Source organism: Solanum tuberosum, unplaced genomic scaffold (genome assembly GCF_000226075.1).
Source record: "Solanum tuberosum cultivar DM 1-3 516 R44 unplaced genomic scaffold, SolTub_3.0 scf00637, whole genome shotgun sequence".
Lineage (NCBI taxonomy): Eukaryota > Viridiplantae > Streptophyta > Magnoliopsida > Solanales > Solanaceae > Solanum > Solanum tuberosum.
Genome location: NW_006239590.1, coordinates 182,827 through 208,304, shown reverse-complemented (window position 1 = coordinate 208,304; position 25,478 = coordinate 182,827). Strand labels below are relative to the sequence as shown.

General features: G+C 33.8%; 3 protein-coding genes across 3 annotated transcripts; all 3 read right to left on the bottom strand.

Annotated features, from left to right (window-relative positions):
* Nucleotides 1-3,913: 3,913 nt before the first annotated feature.
* LOC107058855 (histone-lysine N-methyltransferase, H3 lysine-9 specific SUVH5-like) lies at nt 3,914-5,688 on the bottom strand. Its single transcript, XM_015305042.1, has 3 exons — nt 5,658-5,688; nt 4,426-5,613; nt 3,914-3,984 (listed from the first exon to the last, which is right to left on the bottom strand). Exons 1-3 carry the CDS (start codon nt 5,686-5,688, stop codon nt 3,914-3,916), a joined length of 1,290 nt encoding a protein of 429 aa, XP_015160528.1.
* On the bottom strand, nt 4,394-6,987 carry LOC102591114 (uncharacterized). Its single transcript, XM_015305038.1, has one exon. The coding sequence runs from the start codon at nt 6,962-6,964 to the stop codon at nt 5,756-5,758; it is 1,209 nt and encodes a 402-aa protein (XP_015160524.1). The 5' UTR covers nt 6,965-6,987; the 3' UTR covers nt 4,394-5,755.
* A 6,405-nt stretch (nt 6,988-13,392) lies between these two features.
* LOC102592451 (histone-lysine N-methyltransferase, H3 lysine-9 specific SUVH6-like) lies at nt 13,393-14,915 on the bottom strand. Its single transcript, XM_015305041.1, has one exon. The coding sequence runs from the start codon at nt 14,839-14,841 to the stop codon at nt 13,393-13,395; it is 1,449 nt and encodes a 482-aa protein (XP_015160527.1). The 5' UTR covers nt 14,842-14,915.
* Nucleotides 14,916-25,478: the final 10,563 nt, after the last annotated feature.

Genomic DNA, 25,478 nt, shown 5'->3' with positions numbered 1-25,478 from the left:
AAAAAAAATTAAGTTTGTTTTTAAAAAATATTTTCAATTTCAACAATTATTTTCTACTCTAGTAAAAATAAAAGAAATTTTTCAAAAACATTTTTCATTCATAAATCAAATACTAAAAATCTTTTTCGGAAAATATTTTCTACTCACCAACCAAACATGAGAAAATAAGTCAAAAATCAACTTGTTTTCCAAGAAAACATTTTCTAGGAAAACATTTTCCATGAAAAACATTTTCCTTCATACCAAACACACCCTAAGTAAATATGTTTCTGACAAAATATATATATGTACCTGAGTAAGAATTCTTGTGTATATGACAATACATGCTGCTAGCATATCTGGCACATTATTTAGTTTTTATCAATGTATTTAAGGACTTGCTTATGCTGTTTGTAGTATATTACTGCAGTTTTAGATTATTTCATCTTTGTTAGTATCATTTCAAGAGAAAGTTCTCACATCAAACTTACATAAAATATTGTAGATATTGAATGATTTTCAAGACTTTTAATTGTACAAGGGCCAACATAAATTGTAAAAGACTAGTTAATTAGTGACTAAATTTTGTCACTCATGTACCGAAATCTGAGCTGTGAAAATTACTTCTGAGCGCATTCACCACATGCCGCCTTCATCCCACTCTACTTCACTGTCCGAAACTCGCACTAAAATTGACACTTTTTGGCAGGGGAGCTCTAGGGCTGCTTGTCGGGTGGATAATTTTGCTTAACAGTTTGACCTATAGAATATTAGTTTTCAAATGTACTAATCCGTTGAAAACCAATAAGATATCGGTTGTTTCAATAACAAATTAACAATTTTCAGACAGTGTATCAGCTAACCTCGAATTATCAAACTGGTTGTCCCATTTTCAATGTCCAATGGAAGCTTCATCTTTGTAATGACTCGATAAATTGATGCATACTGTTTCATGTATAGATCCTCAATATCTTGGTAATCTCATTAGGAATTTCAATATCTGTCAAATACAACATAAAGTCACTAATTAGTCATTCTTGACTTATTTGCTAAGTTACAAAGGAAACTACAGTTATAAATTAACATATGCTAGGATCCAAAGCACACCACTTCCTTCTTCAAATTACTCCCAACATCGTATGCTGGAAGGCAATATGTACTAGGAATCATGAACAGAAGGTCATTTCCATTGACAGCATCTGTCACAGAATCAACTACCAAGCTAAAATCTCAATGGGAAAGAAATTCAACAAAATGGAATGGAGATGAGACTGGGAAAACTATGTCAAGTAATACAAAATAAAAAAACTACTATATGTAGCTTAATGGTTTACTGGACTAGACCTAACCTTGATACCTGGAAGATTAATACAGATGGAAGTTATATGATCAACCAAAACAAAGCTGGAGCTGCGGGAATTGTGAGGAACAGAATTGGGGAGATGATCATGGCATTTGCTTATCCAACCCACTTCTGCACTAACAATTTTAGTGAACCTCATGCATCCTTGATTGGAATTAGTTGCTTCTGTGAACAACAATTTAGCCACTTAGAACTGACCGTGACGCGGAGCCATCGCGGAGCTGTTGCCAGGTTTGCGCGTCGTTAGTAAATCAATCATAACTTTTTACTCAGAGCTCGGAATTGAGCAAACTCGGTGGCGTTGGAAAGAGGACTCGAAGGGCTTTACTTTTCTATCTTGAAGCTCACCTAACTCATCTTGTACTAGGAGTTATGGTCGTTTGAAGTTGACCCAAAACTTAAGAAAAACTTAGGAATGACTTGAATGAATTCTCTTTAGTTCTTCTTGGAACTCAAGGTGCTACATCTAGTGACCTTAACACTTAAGAAATTTTTAATTCCTTGGTAAAATCTCACTCACTACAAAGAACGGTTCGAGTCTTAGTTCAAAAATTTTCTGGGATGTTACAGTTGGATCGGATAACATGCTTGATATGATTATATACGGTTAGCTTGGATACCACACTTGGTATGATACTGACAGTTTGGTTTGAGTTCAGTGAGAGGACCATGTATGTGTTTGAGATTTCATGAGAGCACCGAACATTTGCATTTTGATCATGTGATCGAGACATGTTTTATGCATTTCGTTGATTCATGTATTGTTGCTTCATGGCATGTGACTGGAGTCTATGTGTGGTTGATAATTGTTGCTATATTCTGCATTGTTCTGTGTTACTATTTGGTGGTGAACTTTTTTCATTCATATATTGGATTGGCTGCGTGATCCTACCCGTACACAGTGATTTGTGTACTGCTACTGCACTTGTTTCTTTTTTGTTGGTGTAACGAATCTTCCAGCGGCTTATCCGAGACCTCAGTTGAGAGACATCTTATTTCGAGTCCTAGGGTGAGCTTTGTCGTTCAGACTTCCATGAATTCTTCTACACTTTCTTGTCTATTTGTTCGGACACAGACTACAAACTTTAGTTTATGTTTAGCTTTCGGTGTTGCATCCCTAATTTGACTGTTTTAGAGTTTTGATATGGTGACTCTCAGATCTTAAGGGTTTATTTCCGCATTTAGATGTTTTCGCTATTGGGTTGAGTTTATGGGGAGTCAATTCTCTAGCCAACTAAACTGTTTTACCTTATCTATGATGAATTGTTTTCTTTTAAATAATATTGGGTTGGTTTCGGGTTAGACTTGGTTCTTCCACCAGATTGTTTAGTATGGGTGCCACTTATGACAGTTAGTGTAACAATTGAGTTAGATTTATACCGAAAGAATGCTAATGAACTTGTATGTCAAAGCAGACTTAAAAAATTAAAGTGTAAACATTATAGTTATAGTTTTGTTGATTTGTTCTGTCTGGAAAACTTTATAGATCCTGAAACCATCTTTTACTGTTTTGTCAACATATGTAGCCACTTTTCTGATGCAAGTTATAAAATCTTTTTGCTCTAGCAGTCAATATTACCATAAATCTTTTTTGCTTAGGCAGTTAATAGAAGTTTGCTCATTCACAATTACTATCACTGGAAACTCGACTTTATCTCGTTATCTTATGTTATGGAGTTTGGAGATTGAATTCAGTTGCTTCAATCCTGCATACTAATTAGTTGAACTCCTTCATTATATATGTTGGAAGAACACCATGATCTTTCTATGTAAATGCAAGCTGAAAGAAAGCTAACATGACTATTAATAGAGGTTCCATGGGACCCGAGAACAAGGAATAGAGTGAAGAATGCCAGAACGAGAAACAAGTAAATGTGCATTACGTGCTTGACTCTGTTTATAAGACGTGTGGTGTGTGTAATCACTTAGAGGAGAGGTGAGGAGGGGAGGGGAGCGGAGAGGAGAAACTTTCGCTAATAAATTTGTTCCTTTAAGAAAGATACTCCACTTTATGAAACTTGATGGGATATCCCAGAATTAAGTATAGGTTTAGATTATACTGTGTAAATTTATCCGTCAACGAAACACAGTATAAATCTAATCTCAAACTTAATCCTAGATATCCCACCTTATCCCATTAAACTTCAGATTATTTTATCCCAACCCCAGAGATGGGATAAGTTAGTCAAACGATTTAATCTCAAGACTATAATAGCATACCAAACAACACCTAACGAATAAATTGTAAACTACACTAAGTTTATACAGAGATGCTAGAAAAAAAAGGTCTAGAAAACAACAGCTGCAAAGCAAATGCTTGCAAAAGAACTGTTATTTTCTCTTTTGTTCAAGTGCTTGATGCACGAAATAAGGAACTGAAAGTAATAGCTGTCCAAACTTTGCAAAATAGAATAAGCCGAAAATGTAGCTACAAAACAACTGAGTTCATTAATCAACAAGAGCTAAGCTGAACTAGAAAAATTCAGTTCCTTAATACAACCATGTGACAAGCTGGTATTCGTTGCTACTAGTCCACGAAAAAAATCATCCGCTGATAAGTAGTTCGAAATTTCAGGCTGTAGAAACAAGATTAAACAAATCACTCGATAGATTCAGACAACCATAATCATACATGACAAAGACTGAAGAGAATCAGAAAAAAACATTAACTGAACAATCATATCATGATTCAATGAAGAATTTTACTTATCAATTGCAATATTGTTGCAATCGTGTACAAAGTTCACTACTTGATAGGAAAATAGACATTTGCGGTATAGATAAATGTCTCTTCAAAGGATTTTGGTCTAAACCTAAGAGGCCGAATAAGTATTAACTCCCTCATGTGGTTATACAACCATTTAATCTAAGACCAAACAAATGTCATAAAAAGTAGGAAATTAAGCATAATGAATGTTTCAAGAGATCAAGGTTTGCACAATTAAACATAAATGGAATAACAAGGGATCAAAATGTTGATATGACAAGTGCACAAGGATAATAAAAATCATACTTCGAATATCATGTCAAGAAGAATAGTCTTACATGAGTAGTTCTTCAGTACATTCTCCCTTCGCACTTACGGGAGCCACATCTACAATTCTTTCTCTTCACATCACCATTTTTATCATAAACATGGTCAATATGGTAGTTGTAGTGATAAGTAAGCTCCTCTAATGGAGCAATACTCTCAGAAGCGAAAAACATTATGTGTGGTACTCTCTTATCACCATGGTAATACATGACATTTTGAGCATAAAGGTTTGGTGAGCAACTATGGTTGATAAATCTTCCAACATTCCCATATCTTAACGCATCAAGGGTAAAGCCATCTTCATCCTTCCTCATCAAAGAATTTGACTCAACTTTAAGGTTATTACTACGCGCAACATTCCTTTTGGGGATTTCTTCATCATAGTTGCCAATATCAAACAAGTACTCATCATGATCTATTCTATTTTCAGCTTCCTTTTCATCAAGCAACTCCCCAACATATTCACATATAAAACTTCCGGATGAGACATGATCTCGTGACCTCAAACCCCATCCTCTCGATTCGGTCTTGAAAACTTCCAAATGGTATCGAGGTCCATGTTGGCTAACTCTATTTTTGCAGGAAGGGGGACATTTGCAAGATGGACCACACTCATAAACAAGAGGTTGTGCTCTAACAATAGAGCCTCTTGTGTTGAATGGAATCTCACCTCCATTCCTAGAAGCACAAGAGCATTGCTCGGAATCCAAGCATCCACTTGTGCAATTGCAACCTTGAGGCCTAGAGATATAATACCAATCTGGATATTGCATGTTGGTAATGTAAGTAAATGGTGGGAGTTTCTCATCATCTATTGCATTGACAACATGGATCGGTATCTTCTCTTTTCCTTGCGAGACATCATAGTCCACAACAAACTCCGACTGCATAATGGATTTTGTTGCCTTATTAACACAAGAATGATTTACCTTGACTAACTTTGCTGGCCGTGACACTAGTTCACGAGTAAGTTTTGGTTGGCCAAGATTTCTTTTCAGTTCAAACTTGAAAATATATTTTTCAGTTGGAGCTCTTTCTTCCCAACACTTGGTCACGGTGTAGAGCCCGTCGTAAATGTATCTTAAATCACTCTTTTCACTATTCAGTCTTTGTCGACTACAAATAACCCTCACCGGATATCCCAAGTCCATGGAGTTCTTCAACGCAAGATTACCCCCTTCAAGCTTTTGACCTTCCACTCTTCCATTAAGAGATACCTTTGGATTTCCGCCTTGACCTACATAAATGAATGTTTCAGAAGATATGGCCTCGTTGTCGTACCGACCAGAATCAACAATGCTAGATGCAACATCTTTTCTGCCAATAGTCACATAGTTGATACCCTTAATAAATTGGTTATGTAGTCCGATCGCAACAAGTTATGCCCTGAACCTGAATTGATCCCCAATTTGAACTCCAGGAACATGTCCAAAAGTCCACTCACAATTTACCCACTTTTTCTGTTTTTTCAAATTCATTGCTGCCTCTATATGGATTCTTCTTTTGGACCGTCCTTCATGTTTCTCTGCTTTATCTTCTTGCAAAAGTTTAGTATATTCGTCATCAAAAAGTTTCAGAGTCTCTTTGACTTCTTTCACTTTCTGAATATGTTCATATTCAGTTAACAATCCATGACCAGAAGCACCACACAGTACATCAGAATTCCTTAAATCTTCTTGAGAAACTCCGAGATTTATTTGCTTCTTCATGACCGCAGATTCATCTTCAAAAATAACCTTGCACGTGTGTAGGGGTTCGGGACACTTCACTGCTTCTTCCTGCACGATCTCACCCTTTCCCCCTTTCTTACCGGCACTTGGGGTCTTGTCACCTGATTTTTGTGAGTTCGACTCGGAGCAGGATGAACTATCTACCTGACTCCTGGATTCATCGTCAGCAACTTCTTTGTACTGAACTCTCTTGTTTGTTTCCTTTCTAGGTTCATCATTTCGACCGTCAATTAGATTTTCTTGTGACACAATAGCAGGCAATTCTGGTCCATTTTCAATAGGATAGCCTTTTATAAACCAATCACATGTATTACCTGTATCAGTTGATGGCTTTTGGAGAACCTGATTTACCAAGACTTCATTCAATTGAGTTGAGTCATCATACATAAGATTTTCTTCTTTCGTCTTCAAAACATGATTTCCATTAGTAGTAGGTTGACATGAGGTATTCAAATGACTCGAATCACCGCCCTCTTTTTCACACGCACCAGCTGCAGCCAAATCAAATTGCATATCTTTTGGCACAAAAACACTTAAAGGGTCACCTAACTCAACCACATTCATTTCAACTTCAGAACAACTTTCGATCTCAGCATTAGCGGAGCATTGAGTGTCGCGTTCATTCTTCTTTTGAAGAACACATGGGCCACAATTCTCAGGAAAATTCCTTGTAGCATTGACTTTTACAAGCTTGGTAGCTGATGGAAATTCCGGGTAGATCTCTCTGGTTCCGTAGTTTTCATGAACAAATGGACCACAATTTTCAGGAAAATTGCGGGTAGCATCAACTTTTAGGCGCTTAAATGTGGAGGGAGATTTAGTATCAACCATCTGATGAAGTTTCTTCTTCCCTAACATCTCTGAGGGACTCGTTTCCGCTAACACAGACATCTACAATTTATAAAGTATGCACAACTTAAAACCCTTACTAGAAAAAAGCAATTCTACTATAAAAACAAATACTACTTTACATGATTATTAACATCTAACAAAACAAGGCATTATGAATGTACGAATCAAACAAAAAAAAAGAGTAACAGCAAAGGATACCACATAACAAGCAATGAAGGAGAGTAACGAAACTCACATTGATGCTAAATGAGAGCAGAGATTCTCAAGTTAGGACTGATTAATTACCCGCTCATTTATTAGCCTAATCCAATCCATTTGATCCCAAAATTTGGGTTGATATATGACCTAAATTGATCCATGAGAAATATTTTCGAAAATATATCTTTTTATTTGATATATTATTTATAGCCATAATAAAGATAAATAATAATTTTATGAACAAACAACACAAAATCCACTAGTTTAGGTCCTAATTACGTAGTTCACATCAATTTAGAAAATTGACTTCCATACCTTTTTCTTTCCAAATACAGGTACGGTGTAAATTGTTCCAGATACACTATATTCATTAGTGATTTGCATGTATCTAGGATACACAGACTCTAGTGGTGGACCCAGAAATTTCACGAAAGGTGCCCATAAATCGCATAGGTAAAAGAAAAATTGACGAATAAGTCCACTATTTTTTTGTAAATCAAACTACGTAATATTATTAATTATTTTTTTAAATGTAATTTAAAAAAAAAACAAACTACATAATATTTAGTTTCAATGTTTATGCTTAATTTAATTGGAAGTGAACACATAGAGAAAGAAAAGAAAAAGAGAAAATTCAGCTTAGAGTGAAATCACTTTTACCAACCTCTGGTGAGGATAACAATAACAACTAGACATGAAAAAAATATAGAGTAGAATCAATAGTAGCTTTATAGTAAAAATAAATAGGATTTGCTTATTAACTTTAAATTAAATATTACTTTGAAATTTTATTTAAAATTTTAATGAACAGAAAAAAAGTCAAATCAATCAAAAATCCAATTGGCTACTAATTTTGTTTTTCTTTCTTAAACTTTTAAGTTGTAGGTCTCTAATTAAAAATTATTTTGAAAGATAATATTAGTTTGAACGGGGAATCAAACTTGCGCACATGTTGATCCCTCAGCCTCAGCTTTCCTGAGCATCTGGAACCACTAGGCTACACAACTTTGTGGTTTTAAGAGTGTTCAAATTGTCTTATTTAATTATTTTAAGTATCATTTTACTTATATATATGGTGTAATTTTTACAACGAAGGGTGTCCGCGTGGCCACTCTTACTCTTAGTATAATGTATCTCCGCCCTGTTGTGCCTCTCTCCCTCGCCTCTATGTATTTCAAAATATATTTGGTATCAAACACCTCTCTACCTGTGTATTTGTATGTCAGAACATATTTGGTATCATAAATGCATGTTGACTCTCTTACTAGTCTCTCTCCCTTTGTATATATATATTTTACAATGTATCTTGTACAAAAAAGATGCACTTCTACCCTTCGGGGTGGCCCAGTGGTTTGAGCTTGGGACTTCCATGTTGGAAGTCTCAAGTTCGAAACCCCTTGCCAGCGAAAGCAAGGGGTTTGCCTTTTGGGTCGAGCTCGTCGCACCAGGCTTGCCTAGTGCGATTTACCTCTCCTATGTGGTTTGCGAGCTATTGCATAGGAGCGGGGGTTTTACCCTGTGCACACCCAAAGGGTAGTGGCTGCGGGTTTCCCTTGTCATAAAAAAAAAGAAGAAAAAAGATGCACTTCTATATTCATCAGTGAATCCGTGCATACAGAGAGGGGAGGGGAAGAAAGCAAAAAAGAGGGGGAGAGAGAGAAGAAAGGAAGGGGGGGGGGAGGGAGTAGAGAGATGAAAGAAAGAAATAGAGCGAAGGGGGAAATTTGAAGGAGTAATGTATCTGATTTGAAATCTAGTACAAAATTATAAATTGGTGAGATAATATGTAATTATTTCAAACTATACCCATATTTCAACCCTACTAGCTATTAGGTGGGTCATTAACCAATCAATTTACTGCACCAATGCAAATAAAGTGTCTTAAGACAGGTTGAATTGGAGATTAAATTAAGCTCAATTGAAGATCATTTTAAAATGAGTTAAGACTACAATAAGTTGAGTTTGATTAAATTTAAATTATCTTGAGTCCAATCTATAAAATTTTGAGGCAAATTATCTATATTTGAGTACATTTTGATAACCATAGGTCTTGGGTATGGGTTGGGGAGACGAGTTTCCACCAAGATGGGTTAATTCGAGTTTATTTAGGTCTATGAGGACTAGACCAGGCTGGTCCAATTTATTTTAAAATAATATTCTTAAACTTAATTAAAATTTAGTAATTTTAATTAATTAATACTGGTAAAATATGCTAACTTTAAGTTAGCATTACGCCGGACCAAACCAGCCCGGGCCGATTACTAGGTTTACTGGTCGCAATCCATCGGCACCCCAAATGGATCCGTGCAGGTTAATCTATTGTAGGACCTGCCCAATCCTGCCCCTCTATACGGGCAGGACTGGTCCTCATGAAAATCAGTTCGGTCCGATCCAATATGTTAGACACCCTAATTAGCCGAGGCCAAGAAGATGCAGGGGAAAACAATCTTAGTGCTCTCCAAGGATCCGAATTCGGACTCAGGGCACGGAAGAACGCCCCAGATGCAACACTAAATCATGGCACCCGAGACTTATTTGTGTATTTCGGGTGCCACTTAATCTACATATCAAAATCTCCACATACATCTATTTAGATACTATGAATTTTAATCGAAGCATATCATAAAATTGTGATTTGTGGCTACAAAATTAACTAACACATCAAAATAATTTTTTTTTATCCCAGATAGATTAAACTAAAGAATTTCAAAACTCCAAGAAAAAGAAACAACTTACTTGAAGGTGTGATTTCAAGGGTTGGCTGGCTTCATAATATCAAACACTTTTCAAAGCTAAAATATTAGTATCGAGCAAGGGTATAACGTTCCTTCGGGGACATCCGATAAAATTGAAACGATACAGAGGGTATGCCAATACCAATCTCGTGAAAATTATTTTTTACACAAGCAAGTACTTTAAACCTATTATAGATAAGTTTTAATTATTTTTATATTCAAATTAAAAATAAGAACAATAGTTATAAAAGGTAACTAGGACTTTATATTTACTCTACCATTTTATTTTTAGCGTTGTGACTTTTTTACCAAAATTAGGAAGGATTCAATAATATATTATTTTTATACATGTCAATATCTACTCTAACATCGAATTTGAATTATAGGATCCCTTGAAATTTGAATCAATTAGCAGCATCAACCTTCAAAGCAATCATCAAAATAAAACCTAAACAATCACTATCACTATTCTATAATATAGTATTTTTAATGTTTCAAATTTTTGATACTTTTCACTTCGTAAAATTCATTTTAAAAAAAAAATTTGATTATGTAATTAATATTATATTTATTTATTTTTTTGAAATAAAATTTATATATTTGAAAATTATGAATTTTTTTTTAGTATAAGTTATAATAATTAACAATCAAACATATTTAACATGCACATAAACAATTAGAATAAAGAGAACTCGTTTAGTTATTAAAATCCAAACATCACACATAAATTGAGACCAAAAACTACTTTTAAAAAAAAAGTATAATTCTACATTCTCTGTAGAATAACTAGTAATTAATCAAGGAAGTAATTTTAAGAAAATATTGTGGTAATTAGCTCTTAGCTTATTATCTATTAAACTTATATGCTTGCGTAAAATAAAGTTTCTACGGACAGTGGTATTAGTTAAACTCTAAAAATAAAGTGAACGTACAATAAAATACTCTCTGTCCTAATTTATGTGACACTTTTCATTTTTCGAGAGTCAAACAACTTAAGTTTGACCAGAAATTTGCACATGGAATCTTCAATTTTTTGAAATGAAATTTATATATTTTAAAACTACGTAAAGTACTATAAGTCACAATAATTGACAATTCAAAATAATTAAAAGATATAGGAAAAATTTACGTTCAAACATAGACTTGTTTGAATCTCAAAATTCAAAAAGTGGCACATAAATTGGGATGGAGGGTGTATGCATTTCATTCTATTCAAATTGGGACTCTTTAAACCAACAAGTTACCATAATTACTAATTCTAATTTAAGAGTTTTTGGACATTGCTGCTAAAAACTACTTATTTTTAGAAGTGTTCTTTTAAAAGGAGTAGTTCTTTTTTTTAAAAAAAAAAAATTTGTGTTGGACAAATTCATTTGAAAAGTGCTTTTGATAATCAATTTGTGTTTGGTTAATTTTCTTTAAAAAATGCTTTTGAGAGTCAAATTACTAAAAATGACAAGTATCAATGTGCTTTTAATATTAAGATTATTTTATAAAGAGAAACTATTTTAAACATTTAATACAAACACTTTAATTACATTTTTAATTTAATTATTTAAAATGTACATATTCAAATTTTCAATCAATATTATACGTATATAAATATTGTTGAAAAATATTGAATAGAAGAATCTTTTTGTTATTTATTACCTATTTTTTTGGATTCAATCTTAGCTATTATCATTTTTTTGTTATAATACTTTGAAGTTTTAAAAAAATCAAATTAAAATAAAATAATATGGAAAGTAAGAAAAGAAAAAATTGTTATTTGTTACTTGTTTTGGGAGAGTCTGAATCTTTAATTGTTATTTTTTCTCTTTTTTAATCCTACGAAAATATCGTTGTTACTTTTATTTCTAATTTTGTAAAATAATACATGAAGTAATATATACAATATGATATATAAATAATAATATAAAACACAAATAGTAAAAAAATTATTATATAAAAATAAAAAATAAAAAATAAAATTCTTGAATAAAAATCAACCAAATTATGAGATATGTTAATTAATTAATAAGAGATATATTGATAAATATGTATAGATGTAAGAGATATTTTAGTATTAAAAAAAATAATTTTCTATTTCTGCTACTTCTGTTTCTTAACTTCTTCCCAACAACAGAAAAACTGCTTCTGCTTCTATTTAAAAACAATTTTAAGAATTAGCCAAACACTTAATTTATCAAAGTAAGTGTTTTTTTTCTCAAAAAAGCACTTCGCGTTCCAATAGCAATTTCAAACCGGGGCTCGAAGTAAAACACTTAAGTCACCGTAGTTTTTTTTTACTTGGATTGCCACAGCCAAATCCACAACCTTTATGGCCTTTGTACAACCTCCCTCACCAATTCAAATTGGATTCATCAAAATTATTTGTTGCTCATTGAATCTTGTGATAAGAAATTAATTGATGAGTCTTGATCTATCGGTGCGTACCTTTTCCACATCTTTGGAGTTTTCTTTTTTCTACCGTTTGATTATCCAAATTGAAACCAATATAAGAATATCAGGAAGGATGAAATAACCACATGAGTAACAATAGGGCAAGCGGGAATCTCCATATGTGCATTCCGCGTAGACCTTTGTTCGCGAGAGTGAAATTTGCAAACACACCACCACTCGGTATTACACCTTCTAAAAAATGAATTTAGCAAAGATATAGCAAACATTCTATAGTACGCCAAAGAATTGAAGAATCTCAACCCATGCTCTCTTTGGTTCAGTGGCAAGTTGATTAGTATGTAGAAGCAGATGTCATAATTCACTAAGATTTCCCAAAGTGTTGCAATCATGTACAAATTTCATCACTTGATAGGAAAATAGACATTTGCATTAAAGATAAATGTTAGGATTTTGGTCCAGCCTGGTGGTAAGTAAGCCTTATTTCAGCAAGTCTACAACAAATAAGTATTAACTCCCAAATGTGATTATGCAACCATTTAAGTTGTTCTACATTCAAAACCAAATAACAGTCATAACAAACAGGAAATTATGTTAAGCATGCCGATTGGTTCCTTGCTTCAAGACTAGATTGAAGGCATTCTGTCAATAACGTTTGAATAAGACGAAGGCAATAGGCATCACTGAAATAGGTACTTTCCCCCAAAGTTTATGCACAATTAAACGTAAATGGAATAACAAGTGCACAAAGATCATAAAATTATACTTCAAACATCAGGTCAAGAGAAATAGTTTTACATTAGTAGTTGTTGGTGTAATATACCACAAACATATTAAATTACAATTGAAAATAAAATGACAAAAATGAATAAACAAATCTTTAGGCTGAGGTACAAATATCTCGCTCTCTTTAAAGAGATTCTAGCCGACTGTGGTATAATCTACACTGATCCAACAATATGTCTCTTGACTTGTCCCCTCTAGGATACAACAACCCAACAACGTTAGATAACTCAAGCAACTCCGGATTTAGTTGAAGAGTCCAAAGTGACATATGATGTATTTTTATTAATATTAAAATGTCACACTAACAGTAGTTCTTTAGTACATTCTCGCCTCGCACTTCCGGGAGCCACATCTACAATTCTTTCTCTTCAGATTTCTATTTTTATCACAAACATGGTCATAGTTGTAGTGATAAGTAAACTCCTCTAATGGAGCAATACTCTTGGAAGCGAAAAACATTATATGAGGTACTCTCCTATCACCATGGTAATACATGACATTTTGAGCATAAAGGTTTGGTGAGCAACTATAGTTGATAAATCTTCCAACATTTCCATATCTTACCGCGTCAAGAGTAAAGCCATCTTCATCCTTCCTCCGCAAAGAATCTGACTCAACTTTGAGGTTATTATTACGCATAGGATTCCTTTTTGGGATTTCTTCATCATAGTTGCCAACATCAAACAAGTACTCATCATTATCTATTCTACTTTCAGCTTCCATTTCATCAAGCAACTCCCCAACATATTCACATATAAAACTTCCGGATGAGACATGATCTCGTGACCTCAAGCCCCATCCTCTCGATTCGGTCTTGAAAACCTCCAAATGGTCTCGAGGACCATGTTGGCTAATTCTATTTTTGCAAGTAGGGGGACATTTGCAAGATGGGCCACACTCATAAACAAGAGGTTGTGCTCTAACAATAGAGCCTCTTGTGTTGAATGGAATCTCACCTCCGTTCCTAGAAGTACAAGAGCATTGCTCGGAATCCAGGCATCCACTTGTGCAATTGCAACCTTGAGGCCTAGAGATGTAATACCAATCTGGATATTGTATGTTGGTAATGTAAGTAAATGATGGGAGTCTCTCATCATCTATTGCGTTGACAACACGAATCGGTATCTTCTCTTTTCCTTGCAAGACATCATAGTCCACAACAAACTCCGACTGCATAATCGATTTTGTTTCCTTGTTAACATGAAAATGATCTACCTTGACTAAACTTGTTGGCCGTGATACTATTTCACGATTAAGTTTTGGTTGGCCAAGATTTCTTTTTAGTTCAAACTTGAAAACATATTTTCCAGTTGGAGCTATTTCTTCCCAACACTTGGTCACAGTGTAGAGCCCATCGTAAATGTATCTCATATCACTCTTTTCACCATTCACTCTTTGTCGACCACAAATAACCCTCACCGGACATCCCATGTCCATGGAGTTCTTCAAGGCAAGATTACCCCCTTTAAGCTTTTGATCTTCCACTCTCGCATTGACAGATACTTTTGGATTCCCGCCTTGACCTACATAAATGAATGTTTCAGAAGATATGGCCTCGTTATCGCACCGACCAGAATCAACAATGCTTGTTGCAACATATTTTCTGCCAATATTCACATAATTGATACCATTCATAACTTGGTGATGTAATCCGATCGTAACAAGTTCTGCCCTGAACCGGAATTGATCCCCAATTTCAACTCCAGGAACATGTCCAAAAGTCCACTCACAATTTACCCACTTTTTCTGATTTTTCATAGTCATTGCTGCCTCTATATGGATATTTCTTTTGGATCGTCCTTCAGGTTTCTCTGCTTTATCTTCTCGCAAAAGTTTAGTATATACGGCATCAAAAAGTTTCAGAGCCTTGAGAGTTGATCTTAGTATGTTCCACTCGGAGCATGTTAAAATGGAAAGGTCATCATCATCTACCCAACTCCTGGACTCATCGTCAGAAACGTCTTCGTGGTGAACTCTCTGGCTTGTTTTCTTACTAGGTTCATTTCGGGCTTCGATTGGATTTTCTTGTGAAACATTAGCAGGCAATTCTGGTCCATTTTCAATAGGCTCATCTTTTATAAACCAATCACATGTATTTCTTGTATCAGTTGACGGCTTTTGGACTTCATACATAAGATTTTCTTCTTTCAATTTCAAAGGTTGGTTTCCATTTGTAGGTCGACATGAGGTATTTAAATGACTTGAACCACCAGTCTCTTTTGGACGCGCACCACTTGCCTCAAAACAACTTTTGCTCTCAGCATCAACAGAGCCTTGAGTATCACTTCCATTCCTCTTTTGAGGAACACAGGGGCCACAATTCTCAAGAAAACTCCTCCTAGAGTCTACTTTTACACGCTTGGTATTGGATGGAAATTCCAGGGTAGATCTTTCTGGTTCTGTTGTTTTCACGATTAAATGGACCACAATTCTCGGGAAATTTCCTCGTAGTCTCGACTCTTACAGGCCTGGTATTGGATGGAGGGTTGATCTCTCTGGTTTCGTTGTTCTCACGAACAAATGGATCAAAATTCTCAGGAAAATTCCTTGTGGTCTCGACTATTACAGGATTGGTAGTGGATGGACATTCCAGGTTGATCTCTCTGATTCCATTGTTTTGACAAATAAATGAACCACAATTTTCAGGAAAATTGCGGGTAGCATCAATTTTTAGGCACTTAAATGTGGAGGGAGATTTAGTATCGACCATCTGATGAAGTTTCTTCTTGCCTAACATCTTTGTGGGACTCGTTGTTTCCACTAACACAAACATCTACAATCTACAATTTATAAAGTACGCACAACTTAAAACCTTACTAGAAAAAATAATTTTACGTTACATGATTATTATGAATATAGGAATCGAACAAAATAAAGAAGTTACAGCAAAGGAAACACAGATTAGGGCGAAAGGAGAGCAGAAATTTTGGGGGAAAAATGGCAGTTTCTAACTTTTAATTTGGCGGGAAATTGGTGCCATGGAAAGAGGCAAAGTAGAAGGCATTTAATTGAGCTCATCTTGACCCGTTGAGACGGATTTCAACCACGTTAAGTTAATTCGTGATTATTTAGGCTTATATTAAAATATTATGAATCTTATCAAAGCATATCATAAAATTCTGCCTAGAAAATTAACCAATAATGTAAAGAAAAGAAAAATTATGGCAGAGAGATTAAACTAAAGAATTTCAAAACAACAAGAAAAGGAAAGAAACAAGTTACTTGAGGTGTAATTTCTAGTGTTGGCTTGCTTCATAAAATCAAAAAGCTTTATAAAACCAAAAACCCCACAACACAAAAAATAATAATTTAGTATGGAAGGGTATGCCAATAACAAGCTCCTATTTATACAATAAGGTCTAAATTTGATTCCTATTCAAATTCGTTTTTTTTCAAATTTAAACAAACAAAGTTACCATAAATACTTTTCATCTTTTATTTTTGGGATTAAAATTCACAAATCTCACTTTCCTATTATACATGTTTGGTTCCACAAGGAATACAAGTGCAATAAGTATAATGATGATTTGCTTCAACTAATTTGTTTCTAACGGTCTATTTTTTCTTTCAAACAAATTTGAAAAAGAAACTTGACTCGGATTTTATGAGAAGAACAATTTAGTGCTCAAAGCCCTTTATATTTATAAGACGTGTGATGTAGTCATGTAGATCATATACCCTAATGCAAGCATCAATAGATGCTTCTATAGCCTGAACCTCATCATTTTAGCCAAATAAAAGTTGTTTCGTAAAAAATAATGAAGTACAAACTATGTGTTTCTTCTTTAAATACAATGATTATTTATTTTAATTGTGTATTTTCTTATCATGACAAAATAATTGGGGAAAAAACAACGTAGATTTTCATTCTTTTTAGTCTAATAAAAAAGGTTTGACAAAACTAATGGAATTGCATGCAATTGTGTATTTTTTTTTTTTAATGACTACTTATTTTCGTCTGTCATCTTTTTTTTTTTTTTGGCCCAAGTTTGTAAAAAAAGAAAAAGGAAAAATTACTTGGATTGGTACCTTTTAATAAATAATTACTGATTTTAGTGATATTTTTTATCTATTATCATTTATAGCAATACATAGCAAAATCTGCAATATGTATTAAAAGTGAATTATGTATGCAATATATATGTATTATACCTATTTTTAAAATATATTATGCTTGTTTGGTAAGAAATTGACACATTGTATTATAAGTGTATTAAAATGTGTTATCCATCAATAAAACTTGCATTATATGTGAATAATAAATTTTTCTTTGTAATATGTATTGAAATAGTATTATAAATGTATTAAAAGTGATCAAGTGAAAAAAAATATTATTACTATAAATGGTAAATATTTTTTTAATATAGTATATTCATGTAAGTTTCCCAAACAAAAATACACTTGATTGGAGCTCCTTTGTTTCTAGTGAAATAAAAAAAGAGTTTTAGCATAATATATTTTCTAATTGTATCCTTCTTATTATATCTTATACAGTGTTTTAAAACGTAGGGGCATGAGGTGAGACGTTTTATGCAACATGAGGTGAGGGGGTAAGCTCCGAAATACGAGGTGTAAGTTCCATAAATCTACGAGGTGTAATATCTCATATAACTTTAGTTTATAATTTTATTATTAAGACAATAAGCAAAAATAAAATTTTCAATAATTCTGCTAATAAATTCAATAAATCACTAATAAATAGAAAAAATATTAAAATTATTCTTTGAGAAAGGTAACAACATAAAAAAATGATACTAGCCAAGATAATTTATAAAATAAAATCACCATCATTTTTATCATTAGTTTCCGCATCTACTAGTCCTTCCCACCCTTGTAATGACCTATTACGACGTTATTCAAAAGACACCTCGTGCGAAATTCAATTTTTTTTGAAATACACTGCCAATTTAAATTGGGGTGACATGACAAAAATTTCAGAATTTAAATTTGATTCGGACTGACATCATTCCGCCAAAGCGAATTTTTTTTCACTATGGCGCCTCCACTATAGCTCTTGCCAGGTCCCTACAGCGGGATTGATGGGACCAAAACCTAAAAATCTTCAATTTTATAAATTGAGTCCTCTTTAGTGGTAAAAACAGATGAGGGTTACTTTAAAAATCCTCTTAGATGGCTCGAAACTTGGAACAATAGAGAGAAGGGATTCTAGTGCAAATAGGGTCAAGACCCACTTGCACAAGGATTCTCCCCATGAAGCTAGAAGTTCGTGTTCATATTTCTTTAGCAGTTTCTTGACGTCTACATTGGCTAGGCTAAATAGAGTAGTTGGACCTGTCTCAAAATGCATAATTTGTCGTAGATTTGCGGGAGATTTCATACTTAGGCCTTTGGACACAAAGTTTGAATGGTTAAATGCATTGATTGTTGTGGTTTAGGATGATAAGATACATGGTTAGTAATGTTGGACTTGTGATTGTTGTGGTTTAGGATGATAAGAAGGAGGTAGGAATGCTTTGGATAAAGTGTGTTCAGAGGTGGTATTACTTGGTAGTAAGGGATGTGGTTAAAGATCAAGGGTATATATCTCCAAGTTATATGTTTCTTCTGAATATTAAGATGTTGTTATGTGGTGGATTCAGATTTACAAATGATGTCTATTAGTACTTGTTGTATATACTAATACTACTCATGCCACTTGGCATAGTCTTGTTGCAGGGACAATGATGTTTCTCAGGTGAATACGATGATAATATTTGACAATTTCTACTTATCCTTCCCTTAGGGTGGGAGTTGTATCTTAATCTTGTACCTGCTTAGAGTAATTCCTAAGGAGGGTCCCTTGTAATTTCAAAGGCTTTTTATTTTAATCAACTTGAGAGTAATTTTGTATTTAAATAAGGTGATAAACTGATATTCATTTACTTCTGCATTGACAGTTTTAAATTGGATGGTAAGAGTTCTTCTATCTAGATGTTTGAGTAGGTGTCCGCACAGCCTGGTAAGTTGGACCGTGAGAATTTGGTATCAGAGCCTAGGTCACCGATCTCTCAGTAGAAGAACAAATATCGAATAGAGTCCTGAGAATTGGTGTATTAACATCCACATTTGATCTTCAGGGAGGTATGAAACATTCTAGGAAACAGTTACACTCCTTCACTCCTTTTTATGCCTGATAGATTGGATGATAATAATATATATTGGTGAAATAATAAGTTAGTTGATGCAATCCATGTTTCGTTATAGAGATTGATTGATATGCCTTTACGAGAAACTTATAAGTTTTCATCGTGTCAAACCTTGCAAGTGGATTTATGAATCCGACACATGAAATAACTTAAGTAGTTCTCTAAAAGAAATTAATCATTGAGTTAAATTCGTCAGTAATTTAATTTATTAATTAGTATCTGTAATCTTAACATAGGGAATTACAGTAGTGTTTAATGGGGAATTTCGAAATATAAATAGAGGAGTGCAATTACGAATTTCTAGTGGAATGATTTGTAATTTATTATGGTAAGAATAAATTCAAATTAATTATTTCAATTATTTCCATAATAGGAATACTCAGTAATTAATTATGTGATCCCTACGGTGCCCATATTTAACTAGAACTCGGAATCCTATTTCTAAGGAAAAAAGGGGAGTCAGGCTTGGATTTGGTTTTAAAAAGAAAACAAGCGTGTTATTTTTGGAAGAAAAATAATGTGTGTTTTGGTTCTCCTCTTTGGACTGGAAGAAATCTCTATATATAGGGATTCTTCTAACCCTAGAAAGATTGAAGGTTTCTGTTCATGCTTGCCCATCCAAGTATTGAAAGAGTTCAGATGTAAAATTGGGATCACTATTGAAGATCATAGTTGTTGTCTTACTTGGAGATTGACTTGAAGGTATTTGCTCACGCTTCAATTGGTATTTATCGAATTAAGTTTCAGCAAGATTATGTGTTCTAGCATAAACGGTATTGATTATCTATTATTCATGTAAGCAGTAAGATTCTGGTATGCTTCTGTCTAAATAGATAACCTAGATGATGTATATGTATGTTCGATTATATATAAGATTCATGTTTTAAACACATGTCGGTGATGCAGTAGCTCTATAAGTAAATTGGTTACTTGGGAAAACAAAAGTGAGTCGAAAAGGTCTCTGTTGGTTGAACCTTATTTGTTATGTGTGATTTTATTTTGGGTAAAAGAGAAGAGGTAAATCTTATAACTAAATTGACTTAAAGGCTGATTTGAACAATATCAAAGCAATTGTGATTTTGGTTTCAATTTTGGCTAAATTAACTTTGACCATACTTGCAAACGTGTATTGCTTGGATTAGTGCTTGGTCTCGTGTGATTTTAAATTTGTTTTTATTTCTTAATTACAAAGGAAGTTGTTGATAATGTGAACTAGGCAATGTGAAGGCTGATTTTAACATATTAAATTTGAATGGTTTCCACCAGTTGTTGTCCAGATTGCTACAATTTTATTCCATTTAATAATATGCTTCTCTTAACTGCCTATTGCCTGATTAACAACGGAAGAGAACAATTTTAAAATTCACATGCGTGCCATGTTTCTTCAATAATTAGAAAGTTTTTCTTGATTTTATGGGAATAGGATTTCTCTTTCTTAAATGTATATATTAACTCGTAAATATATTAAGAAGTTTATTATAATTAATAGATGGTTACCATTAAGTGGTTTGTTTATTTGGAATAATTAGAAGTTCTTAATATATTATATATGTGAGATTATAGTATATGAATTGAGAATTATGATTAATAAATAAGATTTACGATAGTGATCTATTTATTTTAGTCATTAAAATATCCTCAATGTATCATGTATAAATTGTCCTAAGTGAATACTAGTGGTGTATATTTACTTACTAGAATGGAAATTTACCTTGAGATACTAGTAACACTTAATTAATTCATGAAAATAGATATTAAAAGTTTTCGCCGATCTAGATGGAAAAAATGTAATATCTTAAATTTTCAGATGTATTAATTGAAAGGACAATTTTGATATAAGGAGATGTTGTGTTTCTTAGTAAAGAAAGGACACAACATATGTCTTATGCTCATGAGATAATTATTAAAGGAGAATGAAAATCTAAATTTATTTTTTTATTATTATTTTAATCTTTAACTATGCCTAGAAAGATTATTTTTTCAAATTTGGACATAGTTTAGGTGGTCATGAATTTTATGATCTATGATTGACTTGAAATTTGATGGTTCCATCGAAAATAGTTTAGATGGGAGTTAGATAGTTTGTCGGATTAAAATTCAATTTGAATATGATAAGATCTTTCTTTATGTCAGCGGTGTTTATGTTAAATTTGGAGTATGGTTACACATGGTGACTTAAAAAGATTCATCACTTGAATTTGAATTTGGTCATAACTTTGGAAATAAAGATTCTTTATAGACTCCAATTGACCTGAAATTTGGTAAGTAAGACCTAAAAAGTATTCATTGCTATGTGGTTATGATTCTTTGAGGTCGTTAAAATGATTTTAAAGTTATTCTTTGGAATTAAAATATGATTAAGTATGAATGACATCCTTTATATCAATTTTATTTATGTTATATGTGGTACATGATTACACGTGATGAGTTAACATGAACTGATATATGATAAGGATGTAAATCTGATTATTTTTCCTTAAATCAGTTGAATCTAAATTTGATCATAGCTTTGGAAATAAATATTATTTGTGAACTCTGATTGATCTGAAATTTGGTAGGTTCGTCAGAAACGATTAAATTTAAAATACTCATTGTTATGCGGTGATTTGGTAATTTGAGGTTGTTCAAATGATGTTTTTGGATTTTGTTTTGTATCTTGCAAATTAATTTTAATGAAAACTACTCATCTATGATATAGTGGTAATAGAGATTGTTCTCTATGGTATTCGTGACTAAATTTTAGTGAATTATTAAGTTCATGTGTTGGCTTAGACCTTCCACCATATCAGATGAAATTAATACAAGTCATTAAAATTTAATCTCTAGTTTTGATTATCTGTATTGACTCTCCCTATCTGAGGAATATAGATTAGATCAATGGCTCTAGGGATAATGATATTCACTTTACTTAAATTAACATATACTCTCCATCTGAGTTGGCTTTTGTTCTAAATTTGAAGTGAATATCTGACACCACATATGTATGTTCCATCAGTAGTCATTTTTTCATCAAAAAAAATTGTTCAAGATGCATGGATATCTATGAGGTGTGTTTTGAATTTTATTTTTTTATTCAATGCATTCATAAACATGTTGATTTTTGTAGAATGGTATTCAGATAAAGTAAATAGTTTTTAGAATTTTGTTCTTTGTTCTTGATTTGTGTATCTATTTCACAAATGATGATATGTGTCATGTGATAAGAATTTTCAAACGGAAAGATTTTAAATTCTATTTTGACCATATAACGTTTTCAACCAAATCGATCATAGTTTTGGAATTAAAAAAAAGAGGACTCTGATTGATTTGAAATTTGGTAGATTCATAAGAACGACCTAGTAAGAATTTTTCTTGGATCGTTATATGAGTTTTGGTCATATTTGGTTCTAGGGGTCCCTCCCATGATTACCAAGATTAAATAGTAATGAAGTATTAGTTTTATGTGCTGGCTTAGACCTTCCTCCCTATTAGATGAAATTTATATAAGTCACTATGTATTTAATCATCTAGTTTTGATAGTCTGTATTAACTCTCCTAATCTGAGTAAGATATGATTGGATCAATGTAACTAGAGGGTTTTCTATCACGACCCAGGGGTAACCCCTAGATGTAACAAGGCGTATAGAACCCCGAAGGACTCCATACAAGCTACTTAGTCCTCATAACATAAGAAATAGAACAATAAGAGTAAAAACACATTACAAGTCTAAAATTTTCATAAACGAAAGTACAAGTCTAAACATTAAGTCTTCACCATAGCCATCTATTACAATGTTTGAATAAAATAGGACCTAGCCCATACGACATGTTACGACTCAAGGGTATACCCTAGAAGTAACACGGCGTACTTGATCCCAAAAGGGGTCTCATAGAAGCCATTAGCATATCATGAACATAAGATAATAGAAAAGTACGAAAAATTTAAAAACTTTTTACAATCGAAGTCATTTTCATAAAAGCAAGCGGAAGTCTTTCTATACTTTGTCTCACACCATCTAATACAACTTTAGAATAAAACTCTTGGGACACAGCCCATACAATAGTCTCAACATGAAAATAAAAGACATAAAGGAAATGGTGGGTTTTTTCCTCGAAGCTATGAGGACTCACCAAGATCTTCAACTCCTTAGCTCCTTAGAAACCCATCTCCAAATAGCACTAAAGTCTCCAAACCCTACATTTGATTAGCATACATGTACAATGCATGAATAGCATCCCATAATACCACCCAAGCCAAGTAACCCTTTTTGGTCATCTTAATCATAGCCTATATACATGGTCAAGTCTTAAGCTTTCCTACCATAAGGGAACCATACACCTAAGTAACCTCAAAGCACACTTGTGGAATGTATGAAAGGCATCCCATACTTGTCACGCCCCGAGCCTACACCCTGGGCGGGACCGGCACTCGGAGACCATTGCTGGCCCCAAGTGAACCCTTGGCATGGCTTTCTTACCTCGGCGGAAACTTAACTCAACAGTACAACTTAGTATAGTGAAAGGTTATAAAACAACCAACTGATGCTTAACATGCTAAAAGGCAGCTCGAGTCTCAAAATAGAATATTTACATAAATACATAGATGAGAGACTCAATACTAACTGACTGACTGTCTATGAAGCCTTTTAATATACTGAGATGGATGTTGGGACAGACCCCGCAACATCCTAATAGAACAAAACTAAGTACACAAAATAATTGAGTCCTCCGAAATGCAAGGAGGCTCACCACAGACTCTGGAGTGCTCAGCTGGATCAACGACGTGCAGGATGCTGATCCGGGGTACCTGTATCTGCATCATAAGACGATGCAGGCCAACTGGCATCAGTACATGGAATGTACGAGTATGCGAGCTGGAAAAGCTAAACCACGACTTAAGCTTGAAAGGAGGACAAAAGATCACTTACCTTGACTCTGATCGGCTCATATAAATAACTGGACTCAAAGTAAAGCAATAAGACACATGCAATACATATAAAGCTTGTAAAAACAATGTGAACAACTTAGTTCGTTAAGGATAAAACGATAACAAACTCAACTCTACTTATATAGAAGTAATATAGCTTTTGTGGGAGGTTCTTTAACCGACAACCACCACTACGAGCCTTAGTGATGATACAACGTTTTACCTCACGTTGCCAAAGGACCATCCTATACCTTGCCATCGATATAGGACCTTACTTTTGCTTAGTGGATCCACTAGCCTAATCTTACGTGATCATCTAAAAAGAATGATACGTCAAGTCCCATGTTGGCGCATGGTTCTTATGGAGAGTTGAGTTAATATGAACTCGTGTCCCCAGTTCTTATGGAGAGTTGAGTAAATGTAAACTCGTGTCCCCAATTCAGTGCTCAATACTACTCCAAAATACTTTGACTCATAAGTGCTTTAAACACATCTTTCTTTAATTGAGATAATTACTCAAAACTTAGCCCAAAGGCTCTTTTGGAAAACATGGTTCCTTTCTTACTTAAATGCAAAAACATTTAGAAACCTCTTTGGGAAGTACATAGTTCCCTAATAACTTTGGAAAATGGACCTGACTCTTTACTCCTTACTTTACTTGAAACTCTTTACTTATGACTTGACTTGAAACTCGTAACTCAACTCGAGACTTGATACTCTTTTATTTGACTTGAACTCTATACTCTTTTCGCGACTTGAAACTTGAAATGACGTTAAGACGTTCAATAACAACTCTTGAAAAGATTTAAAGACTTGCTTGGACTTACTTCTTAATTTTTGCTTGACTTGACTCTAACTTCCCTTTAACTTTGATACTAACTCGACTTGAATTGGATTATGGATTCAAGGTGTATGATCACACGTCTACGGATGAATTCATGACATTTAAACGTAACTTGAAGTGTTGGAAACAACCTAGAAACATAGGTATACTACCTAGGAACATGCTTGAGAAATCATGGAAAGAATGGGGTTACATGGCGTCCTTGGTGCTCTGCAAGGCGCGGAGCGCAAGCCCTCGAAGCTCAGCAGGCACCTGCTAGCGCTCTGAGTGGCGCGCCGCCCCAAGGGGTAAAATTCAGAACCCCTCTTGGGGCGCGCTGGCAGGCGCGACGCCCCAGCCCTTTTTCCCAAAAATTTCGACTTTTCTCCTCCTTCTCTTCAACTCAAAACCTTCTAAACACTAAGGTTTCCAGCCCCAACACTTAGGATCATCAATCTCCTCAACACACAATAGAATACAACTCAAAAACCAACCGGAAACATGTCCCAAATCACAAGGGACTTCA